This window comes from Nicotiana tabacum, chromosome 14, assembly GCF_000715075.1.
Source record: "Nicotiana tabacum cultivar K326 chromosome 14, ASM71507v2, whole genome shotgun sequence".
Classification (NCBI taxonomy): domain Eukaryota; kingdom Viridiplantae; phylum Streptophyta; class Magnoliopsida; order Solanales; family Solanaceae; genus Nicotiana; species Nicotiana tabacum.
The window spans coordinates 114,662,110-114,687,700 of record NC_134093.1 but is presented as its reverse complement, the minus strand read 5'-3'; the positions used below and the strand labels follow the sequence as shown (position 1 = coordinate 114,687,700).

General features: G+C 41.1%; 1 protein-coding gene across 1 annotated transcript; it reads right to left on the bottom strand.

Annotated features, from left to right (window-relative positions):
- Window positions 1-12,723: 12,723 nt before the first annotated feature.
- LOC107762783 (uncharacterized) lies at window positions 12,724-13,266 on the bottom strand. Its single transcript, XM_016581166.2, has one exon. The coding sequence runs from the start codon at window positions 13,264-13,266 to the stop codon at window positions 12,724-12,726; it is 543 nt and encodes a 180-aa protein (XP_016436652.2).
- Window positions 13,267-25,591: the final 12,325 nt, after the last annotated feature.

The window sequence follows — 25,591 nt, the reverse complement described above, 5'->3', positions numbered from 1 at the left end:
CACCGAATGTGAAAGTTAGAAGTTCAAATGTTCATTAGGCTTGAATCGTTGCATAATTCGTATTTTAGATGTTGTTTGATATGATTTGAGGCCTCAACTAAGTTCGTATCATGTTTTAGGACTTGTTGGTATAATTGGTAGAGGTCTCGGGGGCCTCGGGGGTGATTTAGATCGATATCGGATCATTTTGGACTTATACAATTGCTAAAGTTCCAGCCTTCTGGTGTCATCATACATGCGGAGGAATTTGCAGCTTGTACTACATGCTTAGTTGAATTACCTGCTTTCTTGATTCTATATTCCTTATTTAACTATGGGATTCTTTACTTGAAATTACTATCCTTGAAATATCGTTATTTTAATTGTTATGTTTTGGTTTCCGTGATTATTGTTGAGATGATTGTTTGGTTGTTGCACGAGGTTTCCGTCGTGCGGTTGTTATTGTTGCACGAGGTTTCTGCCGTACGGTTGCTATTGTTTGTACTAGGTTTCTTCCATGCCATTGTGATTATTGATACGCATGCTGTGGTATAAGGTCTGGGTATTGAAACGCATGCGGAGAGATAAGGTGGGCTTGATACGCGTGGCTAGTAAGGGAATTGCTAGAAGTCATGCGGTGTGATAAGGTTGGCTAAAACGCGGGATGCTATTTCGAGAAAATAATTTTTAAAATAAAATATAAAGGCCCCCGCGGTGATATAAGGAAAGATTGTGAGATATTTACTTTTGGGACTACGAGGCGGTACCTCGGGAGTGCCCCTGTTGATTTCCTCTATTTGTTGTATTGGTTGTTGTTGTCTTTCTGTATCTTCTAAGATTTTTACTTTTATTTCATGTTGTATTTGTCTTTCTTTGATTCCGTGTTATTACCTTCCGTAAATTCTCATTGTTTTACTTCTCTCTCATTTCATTATATTATTTTATCTTCTACCTTGTTTCTTATTATTTCTAGTAGGGCCCTGACCTGACCTGGTCACTGCTCTACCGAGGTAAGGCGTGACACTTATTGGGTACCGTTGTGGTGTACTCATACTATGCTTCTGCACATCTTTTATGCAGATTCAGGTACTGCCTACCAGACCAGGTATCAGTGAGCTTGTCCGTACGTGGAGACTTCAAGGTACATCTTCTAGCGTCCGCAAACCTCGAAGTCCCTCTCTATCTTTATTATGTAATTTCTATATCCTCATTAGACTCCGATGCATAGGGATATTTAGTATTTATTGTCACGGCCCAATTTAACCTATAGGTCGTGATGACGCCCAACACTACAGCTAGGCAAGCTAACAAATAAATTAAACATATATCAATTATTTTCATAATAATTTTCTAAGAAATTTTATTTTTTTTACTAGCAATATTAAGAAATTAGAAAAGATACCGATTAACTTAAATTCAAGAAAAAAATAATAAAATTCCAAATTCTACCAATATATGTGCCAAGACTTGGTGTCACAAGTGTATGAGCATCTAGTAGATTATACAAAACCTCAAATACAGTCTGAAATAAAAATAGATAGAATGAAAAATACAAGGAGAGACATTGGTAGTTGCAGAATGGCTCAGGAAGGCAGCTCACCACTAGTACTTGCCTTAGGTCCTGCACAAAAAGTGCAGCAAGTGTAGTATGAGTACGTAAACAACGTATACCTAGTAAGTATCTAGCCTAATCTCGAAGTGGTAGAGATGAGATGGCCGACTTTGACACTCACTATGGGTCAACAATAATAATTGAAATAAAACTAGAATATTTAAATCAGCATGATTCACAGAATTTACAATAATTTATTTAACTAGTAGAACTTATTAAATTCCTTCAAATGCAACAATTCTCAATATATTAATTAAATTCCTTCAATTAAATAAAATATTCAATTTATCAATTAGTCTCATTTACAGGAATAACAATAATTCCTTAACAAGTAGGAATAATAATTCTTTAAATTCCAAAGATTTTTAATTTATCAATTAGCTTCGTAAGCTGTAATAAGCTATCAAAGTATCGTGTAATTATTATTATTAAGCACGATTTCTGCCGAGGTCGTATGACCCGATCCAGAGTGTCATGTACACTGCCGAGGGACGTGCGACACGATCCACAGATGCATCTATCCTGCCGAGGCATTCGGCCCGCTCCTCAAGAAAGGAGGACATTTTCTTATGTACCTCCGAAAATAGAGTATATTTATTATAAGATCAATTTGAGAAGATGAACAATTTCTCTTAACAATTAATTAATTTAAACAAAAAATCAAACATATGAGATTTCCATTCTTTAATATTTTTATCTAACAATTCACATATATATATATGAGATTTCCATCCTTTAATATTTTTATCTAACAATTCACAATATATATATATATATATCAAATAATATTAATTAAACAAAGAATACAATTTACACAAGTAATTCATGCTTTGAGTCCTAAACTACCCGGACTTTAGTATTAATAGTAGCTACGCACGGACTCTCGTCACCTCGTGCGTACGTAGCCCCCACAATTAGCAACAATTATTTAATTTAATCACCTATGGGGTAAATTTCCCCCTCACAAGATTAGACAAGAGACTTACCTCAATTTGCTCCAATTTAATCCACTAGAAGGCCCTTTCCTCGATTATCCAACTTTGATTGGCTCGAATCTAACCAAAAGTAATTCGATACAATCACTAAAATTTATAGGAATCAATTCTATAAGAAAATACTACATTTTCAATAAAAATCCCGAAATTAATTAAAAATTCGTCAGTGGGGCCCATGTCTCGGAATCTGGCGAAAGTTACAAAATCTGACAACCCATTCATTTACGAGTCCAACCATGCCAGTTTCAATCCGACTCCGAATCGATACTGAAATCTCAAAAATTCATTTCTATGAGATTTCTAAAAAGTTCCCAAATTTCAATCTCAAAACACTAATTAAATGGTGAAAACAATGATATATTTGTGTATATAGATCAAATCCGAGTTGGAATCACTTACCCTAATATTTTTTCTTGAAAATCTGTCAAAACTCGCATCTGCTCAAGCTCAAGCTCAAGCTCAAGCTCAAGTTTGTCAAAAATGGCAAATAAGACGAAATTCCCTCCTTTATAGATCTGCCCGGCAGCCTTCAGAACTGGGCCTCGATCGTGGCTTCGATCATGGCCCTCGAGCCTGGGCTTCGATCGTGCCTTCGATCATGGCCCTTGAGCCTGGGCCTCGATCGTGGCTCCGATCTTGGCCCTCGAGCCTGGGCTTTCAATCATGGCATCGATCATGGCATCAATCCTAGGCCTTCGATCATGCCATCGATCATGGCATCGAGCCTAGTCCTTCGATCATGGCATTGAGCCTGGCATCGATCATGGCCCTCAAGATGGGCTCGATATCTGGGCTCGATCTTGAGCCTCATCCCTGGCCGTCGACCCTGGGCTCGATATTTGGGCTCGATCACAGCCCAGAAATTTCCAGCAGAAGAGAAAACAATTGCAACAACTTTTTAAATCTAACATTTGATCTGTTAACCATCCGAAAGTCACCCGAGGCCCTCGGAACCTCAACCAAATATACCAACAAGTCCTAAAACATCATACAAACTTATTTTAAACCTCAAATCACATAAAACGATGCTAAAACCACGAATTATGCTCTAATTCAAGATTAATAAAATTAAAAATTTCCAAGTTCTACTTTCGATGTCGAAACCTGTAAAATAGAGTCCGATTGACCTCAAATTTTGCACACAAGTCATAAATGACATAACGGAGCTATAAAAATTTTCGAAACTGTATTATGACTCTGGTATCAAAAAGTCAACTCCCCGGTCAAACTTCCAAACTTAACTTCTTGTTTTAGTCATTTCAAGCCTAATTTCACTACGGACTTCAAAATAAAATTCCGATCATGCTCCTAAGTCCAAAATCACCATATAGAGCTGTTGGAATCATCAAAATTCTATTCCATGGTCGTTTGCATAGAATTCGACACCCGGTCACTATTTGAACTTAAACTTTTAATTTTTTATCAAAATTCCATATCTCGGGCTAGGGAACTCGAAATTTGATTCCGGACATACGCTTAAGTCCCAAATCACGATACGGACCTACTGAAACTGTCAAAACACAAATCCGAGTCCATTTTCTAAAAATATTGACCAAAGTCAACTCAATTGAGTTTTAAAGCTCTAATTCACATTTTACTCTATTTTTTCACATAAAAACTTTCCGAAAAATTTTACAGACTGCGCACGCAAGTCGAAAAATAATAAATAATACTTTTTGAGGTCTTAGAACACAGAATTAATTATTAAATTTAAAGATGACATTTTGGATCATCACATTTCTCTTTAGAACTTGTGACTTATATTTACCGAGTTTTTGGGAGTTGTTTATATTTGAAGTTGCAGATTTTATTCATTACAGTTGTTGATGTATTTAGTTTTAGCTTAATATTTTAGTTATTATGCATACTTGTTAGGCTTACTTAGTCTTAGAGACTAGGTGCCATAACTACTTTCTACGGAGGAAAATTGGGGACGTGACAAGTTGGTATCAGAGCTCTAGGTTCATAGGTGTTATGAGTCACAAGCAGGTTTAGTAGAGTCTCGCGGATCGGTACGGAGGCGTATGTACTTATCTTCGGGAGGCTATGGAAATGTTAGGAAAAGCTTCACTTTCTTGATTTTTTATCGTGCGAAAATTTTGACTTCGGATTCTAAATTTCCGTTTTTCTATTCTCTCACAGATGATGAGGACACGTATAGCTGGATCAGATGACTAGACACCCACGCGCCCTGCTAGAGCCACAAGAGGTCGGGGCCGGGGCCGGGGTAGAGGACAAGGACGTCCACGTGGTGCAGCCAGAGCACCCGCACAAGCTGCTACAGAGGAGCCACCAATAGCTCTAATTGGAGGACAGATACCTAGGATGCCTGTAACTATACCAGCCCTACAGAAGACTCTCGCCCAGTTTCTAAGCATGTTCAGCACTTTGGCTCAGGCGCTGTTGATACCACTTGCTCCATCCACATCTCAAGCCGGAGGAGGAGCACAGACTCCCGCCGCCCATACCCCAGAGAAGCAGGTCCAGGTCGACCAGGCTCCAGAGGTCATACCAATGCATCCAGTAGCCCCCGTTCAGCCCGAGGTTAAAGCAGCAGTTTCTGAGGAGGAGGAGCTCATGTTCAAGAGGTACAAAAAGTACCACTCTCCTACTTTCAGTGGTTTGGCATCAGAGGATGCCCAAGGTTTTCTTGAGAAATGCCATTGTATTCTCCGTACTATGGGTGTTGCAGTGTCTAGTGGGGTTTCTTTCACTACGTTCCAGCTTAGAGGAGTGGCCTATCCGTGGTGGCGAGCATATGAGTTAGTTAGTCAGGCCGAGGCATCTTCACTCACTTGGACTCAGTTCTCAGATATGTTCTTGAGAGAGTATGTCCCTCAAAGTCTCAGAGATGCATATCACGCAGAGTTTGAGCAGTTGGGCTAGGGTTCTATGACAATTTCGGAGTATGCAGTACAATTCAGTGATTTGGCTAGGCATGCACCAGCCTTGGTTGCTATTGTTTGAGAGCGGGTTCATCGATTTATCGAGAGGATCAACCCCAGTATCAGATTTAGCATGGCCCCAGATTGGAGATGGACATCGCATACTAGCAGGTAATGGGGATTGCTAGGAGATTGGAAGGTATGCTATCTCGGGATAGATAGGAGAGAGAGGCCAAGAGGTCTCGAGAGTCTGGCACATACAGTGGTACCCGTGCCCTAGTTTAGCTCGTCATGGTAGGGGCTATGTGAGTCGCCCTGTTCATTCAGCACTTCCAGCTTTCAGCAGTATTCCGGCCACTCCTAGGCCTCAGGATCCCTATTATGCACCACCATTGTCTAGTGCACCTCCTACACGGGGTGCTTTTAGTGGCCAGTCCAGTCTATCAGGCCCGATCCAGCCACAGTCTCCGAGAGCTTGTTTTGAGTGTGGTGACACTCGTCATATGGTAAGGGATTGCCCCAGACTCAGGAGGGGTGCACCTCCACAGATTACTCAGGCTCCGCGTATTCCACCGGGTCTTCAGGTTTCTCGGTCCATGGTCATCGTACCAGTTGCCACCCTACCTGCACAACCAGCTAGATGTGGAGGTCGAGCAGGTAGAGGTCACCCTAGAGGGGGAGGCCAGGCCAAATATTATTCCCTTCCTGCTAGGATGGAGGCAGTTTCATCCGACTCTGTCATCACAAGTATTGTTCCGGTCTATCATAGAGATGCATCAGTCTTATTTGATCCAAGTTCCACCTATTCCTATGTGTCGTCTTATTTTGCTCCATATTTGGGTATATCCCATTATTTTTTGAGTTCTTCTGTCTATGTGTCTAAACCCGTGGGACATTTTGTAGTTGTTGACCATGAGTATCGATTGTGTTTGGTTGTTCTTAGTGGTTTTGAGACCAAAGCCGATTTACTTTTACTCGGTATGGTGGATTTTGATGTTATCTTGGGCATGGACTGGTTGTCTCCCTATCATGCTATTCTTGATTGTCACGCCAAGACGGTGACGTTGGCTATTCTAGGTCTTCTACGACTAGAGTGGAGATGTACTTTAGATTATGTCCCTAGTAGGGTTGTCTCATTTATAAAGGCTCAGCGGATGGTTGAGAAGGGGTGTGATGCTTATCTGGTATATGCGAGGGATGTTAGTGTTGATACTCCTACTGTCAAGTTAGTTCCGGTAGTGAGGGATTATCCATACGTATTCCCGGTGGATCTTCTGGGCATGCCGCCCGACAGGGATATCGACTTTAGTATTGACTTGTTACCGGGCACTCAACTCATTTCTATTCCACCCTATCGTATGGCCCCAACATAGTTGAAAGAGTTAAATGAACAGTTGCAAGAGTTGCTCGATAAGGGCTTCATTCGGCTCAGTATGTCGCCTTAGGGTGCTCCAGTCTTATTTGTAAAAAAGAAAGATGGTTCTATGCGAATGTGTATTGATTATTGATAGTTGAACAAGGTTACAGTGAAGAACATGTATCCATTGCCCCATATTGATGACCTATTTGATTAGCTTCGGGGTGCCAGAGTGTTCTCTAAGATCGACTTGCATTCAGGCTATCATCAGTTTAAGATTCAGGACTCGGTATGGTCATTACGAGTTCCTTGTGATGTCTTTTGGGCTGACCAACGCCCCAGCAAAATTCATGAACTTGATGAATAGTGTATTTCAGCCCTATCTTGACTCGCTCGTCATTGTGTTTATTGACGACATTCTAGTATACTCCCGGAGCTGGGAGGATCATGAGCAGCACCTGAGGACTATGCTTTAGACCTTGAGAAAAATGAAGTTATATGCAAAATTTTTGAAGTGTGAATTCTGGCTAGATTTAGTTGCAATTTTGGGTCATGCGGTATCGATTGAGGGGATCAAGGTAAATCCGAAGAAGATTGTAGCAGTGCAGAGTTAGCCCAGATTGTACTCAGCTAAGGAGATCCGGAGTTTTCTTGGCTTGGCGAGGCATTACCTCAATTTATAGAGGGTTTCTCGTCTATTGCAGCACCTATGACCAGGCTGATCCGAAAGGGTGCTTTGTTCAGGTGGACCGAGGAGTGTGAGGAGAGCTTTTAAAAGATCAAGACTTCTTTGACTACAACCTAGTATTGGTATTGCCTACTGGTTAGGGGTCCTATACGGTGTATTGTGATGCATCACGCATTGGTCTTGGCATAGTGTTGATGCAGGACGGTAGGGTGATTGCCTACGCATCTAGACATCTGAAGTTGTATGAGAAGAACTATCATGTCCACGACTTTAATTTAGCAGCTATTATTCATACCTTGAAGATCCGGTGGCACTATTTGCACGATGTCCCTTGTGAGGTCTACACTGTTCACCAGAGTCTACAACATTTGTTTATATATAAGGATCTTAATTTGCGGTAGCGGAGGTGGTTGGAGTTACTTAATGACTATGATATCACCATTCTATATCATCCCTGGAAAGCTAATGTGGTGGCCGATGTCTTGAGTCGCAAGGTGGAGAGTTTGGGTAGCTTAGCATATCTACCGGTAGCAGAGAGGCCTTTAGCTTTGGATGTTCAGGCCCTGGCCAACTAGTTTGTTAGATTGGATGTTTCGAGCCTAGACCAGCCAAGTTTTGGCTTGTGTGGTTTCTCAGTATTCTCTTTATGATCGTATTAGAGAGCGTCAATTTGATGACCCCTATCTCCCTATCCTTAAGGACACGGTTCAGCACTGCAATGCCAAGGAGGTAACTATTGGAGAGGACGGTGTATTGTGGATGTAGGGCAGGCTATGTGTGCCCAGTGTAGATGGTTAATGTGAGTTAATTCTCCAAGAGGCTCACAGTTCGCGGTACTCCATTTACCGAGGAGCCACAGAGATGTATCAGGACCTGAGGCAACATTATTGGTGGAGGAGAATGAAGAAGGCTATAGTGGAATATATAGCTTGGTGCCTAAATTGTCAACAGGTGAAGTATGAGCATCAGCGGCCAGGTGGATTGCTTCAGAAGCTAGAGATTCTGTAGTGGAAATTTGAGCGGATCACTATGGATTTTGTTGTTGGGCACCCACAGAATCAGAGGAAGTTCGATGCAGTTTGGGTGATTGTGGATAGATTGACCAAGTTAGCTCATTTCATTCCTGTGGTTACTACTTACTCTTCGGAGCAGCTGGCTCAGGTTTACATTTGCGAGATTATCAGGCTTCATGGCATGCCGGTATCTATCATCTCTGACCGGGGTACGCAGTTTACATCACGGTTTTGGAGAGCCGTACAATATGAGTTGGGTACTCGGGTGGAGTTGAGTACAACATTTCACCCTCAAACGGACAGACTGACAGTCCAAGCGCACTATTTAGATATTGAAAGATATGCTCCGTGCGGGCATGATGTATTTTGGGGGTTCTTGGGATCAGTTCTTGCCACATGCAGAGTTTGCCTAAAACAACAGTTATCAGTCGAGCATTCAGATGGCCCTGTATGAGGCTTTGCATGGTATGCGGTGCCGGTCTCTCGTGGGTTGGTTCGAGCGGGGTGAGGAAAGACTATTGGATACAGACTTGGTTCAGGATACCTTGGAAAAGGTTAAATTGATTCAGAATCAATTTCGTACAACCCAGTCCAGGTAGAAGAGTTATGCGGATCGGAAGGTTCGCGACGTCGCATTCATGGTTGGGGAGCAGTTCTTGCTCCATGTGTCGCCCATGAAGAGTGTTATCAGGTTCAGGAAGAAGGCCAAGTTAAGCCCTAGGTATATCAAGCCTTTTGAGATTTTTGAAAGGGTTGGAGAGGTGGCTTACAGATTTGCACTACCACCTAGTCTCTCTGTAGTTCATCCAGTGTTCCATGTTTCCATGCTCCGAAAGTGTCACGATGATCCGTCTCATGTGTTAGACTTCAGCTCAGTCCATCTAGACAAGGATCTATCATATGTTGAGGAGACGATGGCCATTTTGGACATGCAGGTTCGAAAGTTGAGGTCGAAGAACATCGCTTCATTGAAGGTTCAATGGAGGGGTCATCCAGTCGAGGAGGCGACTTGGGATACCGAGCATGATATGTGTACCCGTTATCCTCATCTTTTCACCACTTCAGGTATGTCTCTATACTCGTTCGAGGATGAACGTTTGTTTTAAGAGGGAGATGTTGTAATGACTCAGCATGTCGTATTGAGAGTGCTAGCTCCGATCCCCTATTTATTGCTCCCTCTATCCCATTTTGTGGTTACTTGACTTGCCGGGGTTCTTGGTGTCGAGTTCGAGAGAGTTTCAGAGTGGAATGGGACACATAGTCCCTAAATTGAAAGTTAAAGTCATAGGAGTTGACCGTAGTTCGAATTATGTGAAGACGACTCCGGAATGGAGTTTTGAAAGTTTCAATAGTTCCGTATGGTGATTTTGGTCTTCAGAGCGTGTCCGGATGTTGATTTGGAGGTCCGTAGGTCATTTCGACATTAATTGGCGAAAGTTGGAAAATTGGAAGATTTTGGAAGGTTTAATCGGGAGTGGACTTTTTGATATCGGGATCGGATTCTGATTCTGGAGGTTGGAGTAGGTCCGTAAGGTTAATTATGACTTGTGTACAAAATTTGAGGTCAATCGGACTTGATTTGATAGGTTTCGACATCAGATGTGGAAGTTAAAAGTTTAAAAGTTCATTAAGCTTGAATCGATGCGCAATTCGTGATTTTGATGTTGTTTGATGTGATTTGATGCCTCGACCAAGTTCGTATTGTGTTTTAGGACTTGTTGGTATAATTGGTGGAGGTCACGGGGGCCTCGGGGGCGATTCGAATCGATATCAGATCATTTTTGGACTTATGCAATTGCTGAAGTTCCAGCCTTCTTGTGTCATCGCACCTGCGGAGGAATTGGCCGCAGGTGCGGACTCGCAAATGCGGGGTTTGATCGCAGAAGCGAATTGTGGCCTGCCCAGCTAGGACCACAAATGTGGTCAGAGTTCCGCAGAGGCGGACTCGCAGGGGTGATTGAGAAAGCGCAGAAGCGGAAAGGCTAGCTAAGCCTAGTGTTGCAGAAGCGGAGCCCCTTCCATAGAAGCGAGTGCGCATATGCGCATTTTGGTCCGTAGAAGCAAAGGTTGCTGGGATAAGTGAGAACCGCACCTACGATGGAAATTCCGCAAGTGCAGAGCCGCAGATGCGGCTGTGGGTTCGCAGATGCGAATTCACTAGGTAGAAAAGGCCTAATTTTGAGGGTTTGATCTCACTTTAATTTTTGGACCTAGAGAGCTCGGTTTGTGGCGATTTTTTGAGAGATTTTCAAGGAAATCATTGGGGTAAGAAATTCTTGTATGGTTGGACTTGACATCGAATGGGTGTTCGACTTTTATAATTTTGGTCGGGTTCCGAGACGTGGGCCCGGGTCGACTTTTGGGGCATTTTTTCCAATTCTTGCTAAAATCATAATTTCATTATTTAGATTAGTTTTCTATAGTTATATTTATAGTATGTAATTGTTTGGCTATATTTGAGCCGTTCACAGTCGAAAAGTCGAGGGAAAGGCCTTCTAATTGATTGATTGAGCATGGTTTGAGGTAAGTGACTTGTCTAACCTTGTGTGGGGGAAATCCTCCATTATGATTTGGTATTGTTGTGACAATTTGTGATATATGAGGGCCGTGTTATTATTGCACGAGGTTTCTTCGGCGCGGTTGTTATTATTGCACGAGTTTTCTTCAGCGCGGTTGTTATTGTTGCACGAGGTTTCTACCATACGGTTGTTATTGTTTGCACGAGGTTTCTTCCGTGCCATTGTGATTATTGATACTCATGCAGTGGTATAAGGTTTGGGTATTGAAACGCATGCTGTGAGATAAGGTGGGCTTGATACGCGTGGCTAGTAGGGGAACTACTAGAAGTCATGCGGTGTGATAAGGTTGGTTAAAACGCGGGATGATATTTCGAAAAAATAATTATTCAAAACAAAATATAAAGGCTCCCGCGATGATATAAGGAAAGATTGTGATTTATTTACTTGTGGGACTACGAGGCGGTATCTCGGGAGTGCCCCTATTGATTTCCTTTATTTGTTGTATTGGTTGTTGTTGTCTTTCCTTAACTTGTAAGGTTTTTGCCTTTCTTTCATGCTGTATTTTTATTTCTTTGATTCTGTATTATTACCTTCCGTAAATTCTCATTGTTTCACTTCTCAGTCATTTCATTATATTATTTTATCTTCTGCCTTTTTTCTTATTATTTCCAGTAGGGCCTTGACCTGACCTCGTCACTACTCTACCAAGGTTAGGCCTGTCACTTATTAGGATCGTTGTGGTGTACTCATACGACGCTTCTGTACAGTTTTTATGTAGATCAAATACTGCCTACCAGACCAGATATTAGTGAGCTAGTCCGTACATGGAGACTACAAGGTACATCTGCCAGCGTCCGTAGACCTCGGAGTCCCCCTTTATCTTTATTATGTTGTTTCTTTATGCTCATTAGACTCTGCTGTATAGGGATATTTAGTATTTCTTTTTAGAGTTTGTGACTTATATCTACCGAGTTTTGGAAGTTATTTATATTTTGAGTTGCAGATTTTAATCATTATAGTTGTTGATGTCTTGAGTTTTAGCTTAATATTTCAGTTATTCCGCATACTTGTTAGGCTTACCTAGTTTTAGAAACTAGATGCCGTCAGAATTTCCTGCAGAAGGAAATTAGGGTCGCTACATGGTTAAGATATGAATTATTAAGATTTAGATCTAAAAACAAATGCACTTAAGGACTGAGATCTGAATTATTAAAATTTAGACCTCCATTAAGTGAAAACAAATGAGGCCTAATACCATCACCTAAATTTGAAATGTATAATAACTCCATTAGTTACATTTGATTTATAGCAGATGTATGTGAAGATGTGAAAGTTGTCTCCGGGTGACCTATAAATTACGAGTTCAAGTCGTGAATCAACCCACTGATGCTTGTGCCGAGAGAGATTACCTACATCATACCCTTTGGGTGTGCGATCCTTCCCTGGACCCTATGTGAACGCAGAATATTTCGTGCACCGGACTGTCCTTTTGTATATAGGGATAAGAAAAATGTGTAAAGAAGAAGAATATAGGAAAGCCATATATATTGTAAGGAAATAAAATGTGAACAATGAACAATAATAAATTCATTTCTTACGACACATCATCATTAAAAAGAAACATAGTAAACTTTATTTAGATTCATTATATCGAAATTTCTATTTAAAGATGCAACTAATTGGATGGCATGGCTGAAGACATTGTTGCATTCATTTCAGGTACAAATTTTGGATCAGTTACACCTATCTTTGATCGTACCTCTTCAATTTTCTCAGTCAAATCTCTTTCAAGTTCATCAATCTCTTGCTTCAGTTTCTCAAGTCTTTCCAAATTAGTTGGATTGAAAATTTTCAATGTAGATTCTCCTTTTTCCTTCTCATTTATTGCCTTCTTTTTCTTCTTTTTCATTGTATCATTTTCGTCACCACATCCAGCCTTTTCATGTGTTGTCTTACGGCTTAACATGCGGTAAAACGGTTGTTTTGCTTGGGAAAATTGCTCGACAACCGATTCTACGTTTGGATTGCCAAACATAAACAGTTCAGCAGTAATTGAAAAAATTATTATTGCTATATCGATTTCACATAAGATGGAAAGATCCATTGCTCTTTTACTGAGAGCTTTTTGCTTATTGGAAAGCGCTACCTTCTCAGCATGCTTATCTTTGAGAAATTTCTTTTCGGATTTATTTTTCATTGGAGAGGTCATTCTTGCCATGATTACGCAACAAGATATGACAAGATACAAGTTTCAGTACAGACTCGAGGAGAAACCATCAAATTTATAGCGCGATTTCAGCTTCTAAGTTTTGTTAGTTACAAAGACCTACCCGGTAATTTAATAAGATTAACTTCTCTCCTCTACTTTATTAATTTAACTAAAATGCCTAACTTTTGGAAGATAGTATATGTGATTATGACATTATTAAGAATATTGATATTAAAAAACAAAAAATAGGAAATAATTCCACAAAGAGATTATTTTTCATGCTGAAAATGGAGAAAGACGTTCGATATATTATTTACTGAAATCTATAAGGAGTATTAAAAGGTAGTAATAAAGTAAGAGTGTCCAATTTTTATCCCTCTAGTATGCTCCACATGATTAAAAAAAAGAACTTTAATCTTATATTATTTTCTACTTTGTTACAAATTTAATGAAAATTACCCTTTATTTTTATGTATTTTTAATTTATTATAAAGAAAAATACTAAAATAGCAGTTACCAATGAAAAACATTAGGAAGAAACAATTGTTGCATGGAATTGGTAATATTTGCAACCAAAAAAAAAAGGAAAAAGAAAAGCTTAAAAGAAAGGGGAGGTCAATATATTTTAAAAAATAAAGGGAAGGTAAGTGTAATTACATAAAGTTAGAGGGAAACAACAAGTAAGGAAAAGTTTGCAACTAACCAGTAGTCCAGTACGATAGATTACCTTAATCTTCTTCCTTTGAATTGATTCCTAAAGATATCCTTAAAAAAAAATGAAAAAACAAAATAATACATATTTTCAGTTAATGTCATTTAACCACTTACTAATATTCTTTTCCTTGATGTTAATTGCTTTATCAATAGGATCTGAAATTTTAAATGGGCAAATCCTTCATCTGCAACAAATAATGCAGATTTTTCTTTCTGATTTCTGATTATGTAATATTTATTATATTTTATGGGAAAAGGTTCAAATATATTCCTAACGTTTTAAATTTGTTTCATATATGCACTACATTTACCTCCGGCTCGTAGGAGCTCCCACTAACGATTTTACAAAAATTAATCCATATAGGATATATTTGGACCATATATTTTGACCTTCGCAATTGTTCGGGGGCATGTTTTAAATTATAGTAGAAGGTATATATAAATTAATTTGATAGTTTGGAGCTAATTTAAATCCTTTGTTTGTCTACGTGGCTTCATCTTTGCAAATGTTAAAACCAACCTGGACAATAATTAGAGATAGGAAGGGGTAAATATGAGATAGAATTAGCAGAGTTTTTATGGATCGAAAGATAAACAGAGGATAAATATAAGATAAATATAATATTTTATGAATAAATTTGAACTTTTTAGCCAAAGAGATAACATCAATTGAAAATTTTGAGAAATCACATGCATTAAATATATTTATGATATGGAATACAAAATTTTGTCATATGCCAATCCATAGTCTCAAAATATACAATTTGATTCATGTAATTTATAACATGATTAATTTAGTAACTGATTTGGTGTAACAATTACAACCATTATTAAAACATGTCAAGATTAAAAAAAAAAAAAAAAAAAAGACATCAAAACATGTTTTAAAAAGCTTTGACAAAGACAAGAACAATAGTGTTGTTTTCACGGACAAAGTAAGTTTCCAATAAGATTTTGTAAATAAAAGAGGATCTATATTTTATTTTCTTGTAGCCATAACAAAAACTAAAAGCCGAGATTTTTTTTATATACTCACTTGGACTCTTCATTTTTTTCATTAATTTATTAAAATTGTGTTGTGCTTTTTTAGGATTTAAGTTGTATTAGTGAATTGTAGAAATTATAATATGTGATAGCAAATTAGTTATTACTACTACTAATAATAGTAACAATAATTATTCATCACTCCAAATAAGTTGGGATTCATTTTTTCCTTTTAATCTCAATTCATATCAGCATCGTACCAAATAAAATAAAATAAAAATTAGTTACATGAATCACGTAATTTTGTAAAGCTACAACTTTTCAAATACAACAGTACTTTGCAAACTTTTTGTCACGACCCAAAATCCATTAATGGTCGTGATGGCGCCTAACACCGCTGCCAGGCAAGCCAACAATAATTAATTAACTCGATTATTCATTTTAGTATTTTGAAATCAAAATTTTCCTTCAATTAAATAATCAAAAATAAAATTCACAAAGTAAATGATAATATTTTTCCAATTACAATACTGAAAAACTCATAAGTAACCCCCAAATCCGGTGTCACAAGTGCATGAGTATCAACTAGGAAGTAAAATAAAATACAGCATTTGTCCGGAATACGAATTAGACAAATACAAATAACCCTGGAGGAGACTCTGCTGGCTGCGGATCGTAACCTTAAATGCAGCTCGCGGCAAGTCCCCGCATCATCCGTGCCTCCGTGCCCAAAGGACCACCAAACATAAAAGTACCTGCATAAAAATGTGCAGCAAGTGTAGTATGAGTACGTAAATTAACGTGTACCCAGTAAGTATCTAGCCTAACCCCGGAGGAGTAGTGACGAGGGGTCGACATCGACACTTACTAGTGGTCCAATAATATCAGGTATAGTAAAGAGGTGAACAAATATGAGGCACAGTAAATAAATAAAATAAACAAGTATAAATACGTGGTACAATTGTAACAACCAGACCAGTCATTTTGCTTTCTAATACCCTGTTCTCTCAAATAAGACTTTTCGTACATGCTTTTACTAATTTATGACTTGCGGGGATGATTGGTTCGGGATTTGGAAGAGTTTGGGGGTGAAATCGGATCACTTGGTTCCTTAAGGTTGGCTTGAAAGGCTGTAACGACCCGACTGGTCGTTTTGAATATTTGTACTTCGCTCGATTGTTTGAGGGCATGAGTAGCTCCGTATGATATACTTTGACTTGTGTGAATCGTCAATTTTGGGTTGCAGGTATTTCGGAATCGAGTTGGAAGAAAGAATTTCATTGTTGAAGCTTTAAATTGGGAGAGTTGACCAAAATTTGACTCTTTAGCATTTGATCTTGGACTGAAATTCTGATAGTTCCATTAGCTTCGTTATATAATTTTGGACTTAGGAGCACGATCGGAATGTAATTTGGAGGCTCGTGGTAGAATTAGGCTTGAATTGGCGAAAGTTGGAAATTCGACGATTTCGGTCCGTAGTGAAAAAATTGATATCGGGGTTGGAATGGAATTCCGGAAGTTGGGTAGATTCGTAGTGTCATTTATGACGTGTGTGCAAAATTTGAGGTCATTTGGACGTGGTTTGGTTAGTTTCGGTATCGGTTGTCGAATTTGGAAATTTAAAAGTTCTTAGGCTTGAATCCGAGGGTAATTTGGTGTTCGGATGTTGTTTTGAGTGATTCGAAGGTTTGACTAAGTTTGTATGTTTATATATGATTTGTTGGTATTTTTGGTTGAGGTCCCAAGGGCCTCGGGGTGATTCCGAGTTGTTAACGGATTTATTGAAGTTGGAAAATGCAGCTGAAGCTGCTTCTACTGCTATTTTCACACATGCGGAAGGAGGAGTCGCAGGTGCGAGCTCGTTGGTACGTTTGGGGAAGCCGCAGATGCGGAAATGGAAGACCAAGGCTAGGAACGCAGGTGCGAAGAATTGGCCGCATATGCGAGCCCGCAGGTGCGAGGCCTTGAGCGCAGATGCGGAGAGAAGGATTTTGGGTTGACTTGGCAGATGCGAAGAGTAACGCGCAGGCGCGCGCTTTGGGCCGAAGATGCGGAATATGGGCTCTTTAGTGAGTTCTGCACCTGCGATGGAAATTTCCGCAGGTGCGGCATCGCAGAAGCGGAAAAAGAGGCCGCAGGTGCGATTGTGCTGGGCAAAAAAGCCCCAGCTCGTGGTTTTGTCTTCATTTTCAATTTTTGGATTTGAGAAACTCAGGAGAGGCGATTGTTTTTGAAGGTTTTCAAGGAGCAACATTGGGTAAAGTGATTCTAACCCATGATGGTATAAATTTCATGAATCTATGGCTTTGTTCATAATTTAATTAGTAGGATTTTGGAGTGAAAGTAAGGGGTTAGGGTTTGGAATTCGTTAGAGTTTAATTTAAGGATTCGAGGGACCAAACGATGTCGAATTTTGATAAATTTGGTATGGTTAGACTCGTGAGTGAATGAGCTTTCTAGTTTTGTAAATTTTGTCGGATTTCGAGACGTGGGCCTGGGGGCCGGGTTTGAGCCAATTTCGGGTTTTGGTTTAATTTGATAGTTTTTCTTGTGGAATGCATTCCATTAGCGTATATTGATAGTATTGTACTGATTGTAAATAGATCGAGAGCATTTGGAGGCCGAGTTCAGAGGCAAGAGCATTGCAAGGTAGAGATTTGACCGGTTTGAGTTAAGTAACGATTATAAATCTAGTCCTGAGGGTAGAAACCCCGGATTTTGTATCATTCTACTATTTTTAGTGACGCACATGATAGATGACGGGTGTGTGGGCGTGCACTGTTGGGGATTGTGACTTGGTCCGTCCCGTAGCAACTATAAAGTTGCATACTTTGTTGAAACTATATGATACTTATATGTTTTAGAAAGAATTTCTGTAAATTGGGCTGAATGCCATGTTTGGGCCTTGCGCTAGTGCTGTTTGGACCCTTAGGGGCTTTTTCTTACTATCCTCTTATTGTTTTCGATTGAAAATCTATACTCAGTCATGTTTAAACTTGTTTACCGCATAACTCAGTTTTATGGCTCTATTTTCATGCATATAAATGTTTTGGGCCGAATGCCCTGTTTTACTGAAATGCCCGAGTATCTTGAGAGGTTTATGACTGAGTGAGGCCGAGGGCCTGATTTGTGAGGATATTTATGGGATCGGGTTGCACGCTGCAGTATGTTGACATCGGCCGAGGGCCTGATTGTGAGGATGAGTGTGGATCGGGGCTGCCCGCCTACAACATACTTTATTATTGTAGCACGTGAGTTGTCCGTGCAGTACGTGAGTTGTCCGTGCAGATTATAGCGCTTGGGCTGAAGGAGCCCCTTCGGAGTCTGTACACACTCCAATGAGCGCAGGTACCTACTGAGTGCGAGTGCCGAGTGCTGAGTGACTGGGAGGCATGAGTGATTGTGAGGTATGCACGAGTGGCAAGAGTAATTGTGAGGTATGCCCGAGTAGCACGAATGACTGTGAGGTTTGCCCGAGGGGCTGTTTATCATTTTATCATTTTGCTCATATTTGCATTTTTCCTTTGTTGAAAATTGTTGAAAAATATCTTTAAATGATTTTATTGGAACTGGGATTAAATGAGATGTTATGATTCAAATCCTGATTTTAAAAGTATGAGATATTCTATTGAGATTTTCCTGATATGAACATTAAATGCGTGATTGCTCGTCACTACTGCTCAGTCTTTATTTATTGTTATTACTTACTGAGTTGGCATACTCACGTTACTCCCTGCAGCTTGTGTGCAGATCCAGGTGTAGCTGGACACGGTAGCAGTTGTTGATTATTCTAGTTGCAGATTTTTTCTCGGAGATAGCAAGGTAGCTGCTTGGCGATCACAGCCCCTGCTCTTCTCCCTCTTATCTTCCTCTAGTTGTATTTAGCTATTTTCCAGACTGAGTTAGCCTTGATATTGTTAGACAGATTGTAGTAGATGCTCATGACTAGTGACATCCCGATGTTGGGATTTTCCTTCCGCACTATTATTTTAATTTGAACTCCTTTACGAAGGTTTTTATGTAAATAACATTGAAATTATCGTTGAAATGAAAATATCGGTTTGTTTTGGAAATGAGTCGGCTTGCCTAGTTCCACGATAGGCGCCATCACGACAGGAGTTAGTTTGGATCGTGACAAATTGGTATCAAAGCCTAGGTTACATAGGTCTCATGAGTCATGAGCGGGTTTAGTAGAGTCTTGCGGATCGGTACGAAGACGTCTGTACTTATCTTCGAGAGGCTGCAGAACCCTTAGGAAAATTTCACTTTCTTGTATTCTATTATGCGAAATTGATTCATCTTGAGGCATAACTCTTTGAATTCCTTCCACGCATCTCATATGCGCACATAAGCGCTCGGTATCAGTTGTACATCGTCGGCTTATGATTCTATGAACAAGGTTGATATCTATATTATGTGTTTGTGGTGGTGGGCTGGTCTGGAGGACTTAAGGCCATGGTTAGACCGCAGCTTAGGCTCGGTAACTTTAGTTGTAACCTATACATTTGGACTCATAGGTCCGATAATGTCTCTACGAGTGAAATTTGTGGCCCGATGAGCTGAGGAATGGCTTTGTGGTGAGTATGACGTAACTGTGGGAGGTGTTAATACGATGTAAATATGATGAAAAGTGTTTTCTTGAAATGTAAAGGAAGGCCATTGGATGCTTGATTTTCGTTTTGATGTGATGTACGGCCTCGAGTGTGAATGTTTTGAAGGATCTTTCACGTTGTTAAATTTTGGGGAAAATTAAATTCTCATGTCAGTCAATGAGTTTGGACTCAAGAAGAGTAAGTGATTGTGTAGTAATTTTGGTTGCGAATGGGTATATGTGATGTTGATCGCTAGAGAAAGATGATCTTCGATGAGACTTAGAGTCGGTATCATTCTAATGGTTCTGGTACAATAGAGATGCATTTCGAGTTGATGCAGCAATTGGGCAGCAAGGAATGAGGGAAGACATGACGGGAAGCATTTCGCGGTGGTTGAAGTACTTGCGGGTCAAGTAGGAGAAGTAGAGGTTGAGAAGTTTCTTAAAGGAGATGATTTAACCGAAGTAAGAGTGGCAGATTAGCATATGAATTCACTGGTAAGGTAGTTGTGCACCTTGAGAAAGTGTAGAATGGTTTGGAATCGTGCTAGTATGTGATTTAGCCTGTAGACTCTAATTGGAGTGATGGTTACTGTACAAAGGATAAAGAGTAAAGAAAACTCCCTATGTGGTCTCTGTCTGCATGGGGTCAGGCTCACCAGTGGGGACCTCGGACTGCATAGGATCATCAACTCCCTCCGGGTCCTCCAACTGTATCTCCAGGTCCTCTGACTGGGGCACCACAAATCCTCTCATCGGCTCTCTGTCAGCCTCCTGCTCTGATGCTTGTGCTGTCTGTGCTACAGGGATAGTCTCCTCCATAAGTAGGTCTAGTGGAATATCTCCGGTCGAAGTGAACTTCTCTATCTCCTTCTTCAGTAGCTCCACTGACTCTTTTGAAGCTTGAGTCTTCTTCATCTTTTTGACCTGCTTGCCCAGCTCCTTGATCACCTTCCAATGAGTATCTAATGTCTCCAGGATTTTCTTTTGGTTGTCCATGAGCTTCTTCTGGTTGTCCAAAAGCTCCTTCAATGAATCCTCCACTGATGAAGGTACCTGAACTGTGCTGGGGCTGCCTGTGCTGCGACTGCACTGGATAAGACATACAACTTTGATGTAGCTGCCTGCAACCAGTTGTTGATGCTGGATAGAGTCTGAGAGACCCGCAATGAAGTCTGAGGATATGAAGAAGATGAGGGCACAGATAATGGGGTTGTAACATATGGCCCGGATGAGGGAGGTGGCATAGCAGCCGAAGAACCCTCTGCTATGAAAGACTCGAAACAAGTGGCCACTACCCTTGGCTCTTCAGACTGGCCAGTGGAGGTAGTGGCTTTGCCTTTGGACTTCGGGTTGCCTGCTCCCTGAAGGCTGTACCAAGAGAAGGGCCTTTTCGGCTTCACCTTCGTGTCAAAGTATCTCCCCTCAACCCCCTGGTCCTCTAGGTACATAGTGATGAAATTGGGGTAAGGATAGGAACTTTCTTCCTTCTCGGTTGCCTTAGATATGTTCTGGGCCATGAGGTTCCCCACATGTATTGGGTACCCCGCCATGATGGACACTATGAGGATCGCCCCGGAGAGTGGAATGTCATTGTCATGCTGCCGCAGATCAAGGCGGCTGCAGACGAAGGTGCACCACCCTTTGGCTTCAAAGCTAAGGGTATTTCTAGCAATTGAGACTCCCGGTGTAAGCCAGGCCGGTGTTTTCTCTGGTATGGCTATCACCTCTGCTAACCATGGACAGGCTGCTTCATCTAATGCCAACTTCTGTATGTATAGAGCAACATCTACATCATCAAACCCAGCATATGTATTCAAAGTTTTGCCATCGAACCGGATCTTCTTACTTCGTACCTTAGTCACATAGGTACCCTTTTTGATGTGGGCAACATTGGCGTAGAATTCCTTGACTAGGTACTCATTTGCTTCCGGCAACTTGCTAGTGAAGAATTTCCACCCCACTCTTTCATCAAATTGTCTCTTCACATTTGGGTTGTGAGGGAGAAGGTCTCATTCTATGAAATTCTCTCAAGGGTCAGCTTCCTTTGTGGCCACCATTCCCGGAATTTGTGGTAGGCCTTCTCACTCACGAACCTATCTTTCCAAACTACCGGCTTCCTTGATCTAATCAACCCCCCCATGGGTATCACCTCCTCTCCCGTCATTCGGAACCTCTTCTTCATCATCAATATCAATAGGAGCACCTGTTGAGACCGGAGTTGTAACAGGTGGGGGAGATGGTGCTGAAGTCTCACTACCTCCTTCTGAGCCATCAGACAACTCAGATGAGGAGGTGGGTTGATTGACGAGACGGAAAGGTTGAGATTGAGCCTCGGGTTGTTATGCAGATTCTCCCTCAAAAATCTCCCGGGAAGGGAGGTGTTCACTAGTGTCCGAGGAGTCAGCCTGAGGTCTCACAGGTGGGGCCTTTTTGCTAATAATCCTCTGAGGTGCTAAGGGTACAGTCTGCTTCCCTTTGCCTAGGCCTCGGGAGGATTCTCGCCTTCCTTTTGATTTGTCGGGACCACCATGAGATCTCACCATTATCTTCACACACAATTAGTGAAAGATCATTATTATTGTGGTTCATTGAATCCTTAAAGAAATGCAGATGAAATGAAATAGTGCTTCCCAAAACAGTGCACCGCGGATCGTGGAAAAATTTTTACGGCCGCGGAAGGGCTATCGCAGACCGTGTAAAAATGGGCGCGGCTGCGAGGAGGTTGGACTCAGACTACCAACTCTCTGATCATGGTCTTCCACGGACCGCAAAATTTGGGACGCGGCCGTGAAAGATCAAACGCGGACTGCATAAAAATGGCCGCGGTGGCGGAAGCAATTGCCAAACTCTCTGAAACTGATGAGCGCGGACCGCGAATTTTGGACGCGGCCACGTAAGTTCAAACGTGGATCGCGGAAAAATCACTGCCTTCGCGAACATGCAACCATACTCAGCTCTCACAAATTAAAGAACGCCGACCGCATAAAATGGACCGCGGTCCGCGGAGTTCAAACAAAACGGGCACTGGCACATTTGAAACCTAGGGTATTAACTAAGTACAAAAATTAATGCAATTAACATGCATAGTTAATAACCCTATCCCCCATTAGGCAAGTAAAACAATTACCCACATGAATTTAAGCATCAATTAAGAATGATTTTGAGATTGTGGCATGTATTAAACCGTAACTAAAAAGAAAAATTAAAACTAGAAGAAAAGAAAAGAAATAGATAAAATCAATGCAAAGATTTGAGCATACCAGTTGAGAAATTGTAAAGGAAAATGGTTTCTTGATTGATATGAAATGAGATTGACAGTCAAAGAAGAGGAAGATGATCAGTGCTTTAATCTGGTGAAAGTTTGAGGTTCGAAAAGTGTAAAAGTCCTAAGGACTTTCTATTTATACCAAACCGATGGGAACCCACCGACTTACCTTAGCACGGTCCGCAGAATTCTTCTGCATTCCGCACTTTTTACCTTTCGAAGAGCTGCTGCAAAATCCTAGGCGCGGTCCGCAGAAAATTGGGCGTGGCCGCGAATTTCACCGCGGTTCGCCAAATTATGAACGCGGACGCGAACTCAACTTCAGAGAGTTGATATTTTGGGTTCTTCAAGTATGCTTTCGAGGATAAAATGTGCCACCGCGAAATGCTAACACAGACCGCAAAAATTTAAGCGCGGTTTGCGAAATGCCCACACTTGGTCAGATCTTTCCCAGTCAAAGTCCTGCACTGCACGACCAATTCCTACACAAACTTCACAACTAGTTAGTCCAAAACAATGCCTAATCTAAGAAGAAAATCAAAAAGAAAGAAATGAAAAAGAAAACATCATATGGGTTGCCTCCCAAGAAGCACCTGATTTAACGTCGCGGCACGACGCATATTACCTTTATCATGTGAAATTGATCAAGGCCACCACGTGGCTGTTATCAAACTTACCGAGGTAGTGCTTCACTCGGTGACCATTAACTCTGAAGATTTCACCATTTTTGTTTTTGAAATCAAGAGCACCAAACGAAGTTACATGCACCACTACAAAAGGGCCACTCCATTTTGACTTGAGCTTCCCCGAAAATAGTCGTAACCGAGAGTTGAATAGAAGAACCAAGTCACCCTTCTTGAATTCTTTGTTACGGGCATATTTGTCATGTAAGTACTTCATCTTGTCCTTATACAAGGACGAGTTGGAATAGGCATGAAACCGGAATTCATCAAGTTGATTGAGTTGCTCTACCCGGAGATTGGCTGCTACATCCCATTCAAGGTTTAACATCTTGAGCGCCTACATGGCCTTGTGCTCTAACTCAACCGGAAGATGGAATGCTTTCCCAAATAGCAACCGGTACAGATACATACCAATTGGAGTCTTGTACGCAGTTCTATAAGCCCACAAAGCAACGTCAAGTTTCCTTGACCAATCCGTCCGGTTTGCATTGACAGTTTTTGATAATATGCTCTTTATCTCCCTGTTGGAGACCTCAACTTGTCCACTAGCCTGGGGATGATAAGGGGTTGACACCTTATGATTGACACCATACTTGGAAAGTAAAGTGTCGAAGGCCTTGTTGCACAAATGAGAACCCCCATCACTGATGATCGCCTTAGGAGTGCCAAACCTTGTGGAGATATTTTTCTTTAAGAACGCCACCACACTTCATGCCTCATTGTTGGGAAAGCTACAGCTTCAACCCACTTGGAAACATAATCAACAGCAACCAGAATGTAAGTGTTACCACAGGAACTCACAAATGGCCCCATGAAGTCTATGCCCCACACGTCAAAAATATCGATCTCAAGAATAGTGGTGAGAGGCATTTCATCCTTCTTGGAAATTCCACCAGCTCTTTGGCATTCATCACACCTCTTAACAAGCTCACTTGTATCTTTATACAGGGTAGGCCAATAAAATCCACAGCTAAGAACGTTTGAAGCAGTTCTCGCCCCACCATGATGACCACCGTAGGGCAAGGAATGGCAAGCATCAAGAATATTCATTTGCTCCTCTTCCGGGACACATCTCCGGATCACACCATCATTGCAAATCTTAAAAAGATAGGGTTCGTCCCAATAATAATCTAAGCTGTCCCGTTTGAGTTTCTTCCTTTGGTTAGAAGAGAGCTCACTCGGGACAATGCTGGTCATAAGAAAGTTAGCCACATCAGCGAACCATTCAAAGACACGGAGAAGAGTTGTTTATCCGGGAACGAATCATTAATTTCGAGGCCATCGTGGGCCTCCCCTCCTCTTCTAAGCGGGAAACGTGGTCCGCCACTTGATTATCACTTCCTTTTCTATCAATGATTTCAAGGTCAAACTCTTGAAGAAGAAGAAGCCATCTCATCAACCTAAACTTCGAGTCCTTTTTAGTCATCAAGTAACGGAGTGTCGCGTGATCGGTGTGCACAATCACTTTGGCACCCATGAGATATGGCCTGAAATTTTCCATGGTGAAGACAATGGCTAATTACTCTTTCTCGGTCACCGTATAATTGACTTGGGCATCATTTATCATTTTGCTTGCATAATAGACCGGATGAAATATCTTGTTGACCCTTTGCCCCAAAATCGCTCCTACCGCAACGTCACTAGCATCGCACATGAGCTCAAATGGTAAGCTCCAATTAGGTGCGGTAATGATGGGAGTGGTTGTCAATTTATAGTTGAGAAGCTCAAAAGCTTTCATGTATCTTCATTGAACACAAACTTTGCATCCTTTTGTAGCACCTTACACAAGGGGTTCACCACTTTTAAGAAATCCTTGATGAACCTTCGGTAGAACCCCGCGTGCCCAAGAAAGCTCCTAACTCCCTTGACGGAAGTAGGAGGAGGGAGTTTTGAAATAACTTCAATCTTCGCTTTGTCCACTTCAATACCGTTCTTTGAGATCTTATGGCCGGGGACAATGCCCTCCTCGACCATAAAGTGGCATGTTTCCCACTTAAGCACTAGGCTGGTCACTTCACATCGGGCCAACACTTTGTCAAGATTATCCAAGCATTCTTCAAATGAGTTCCCTACAATACTAAAATCATCCACGAA

What these genes read in the sequence shown, in the direction of transcription:
- LOC107762783 (XM_016581166.2), bottom strand. Translation starts at nt 13,266, where the DNA reads ATGGCAAGAATGACCTCTCCAATGAAAAATAAATCCGAAAAGAAATTT.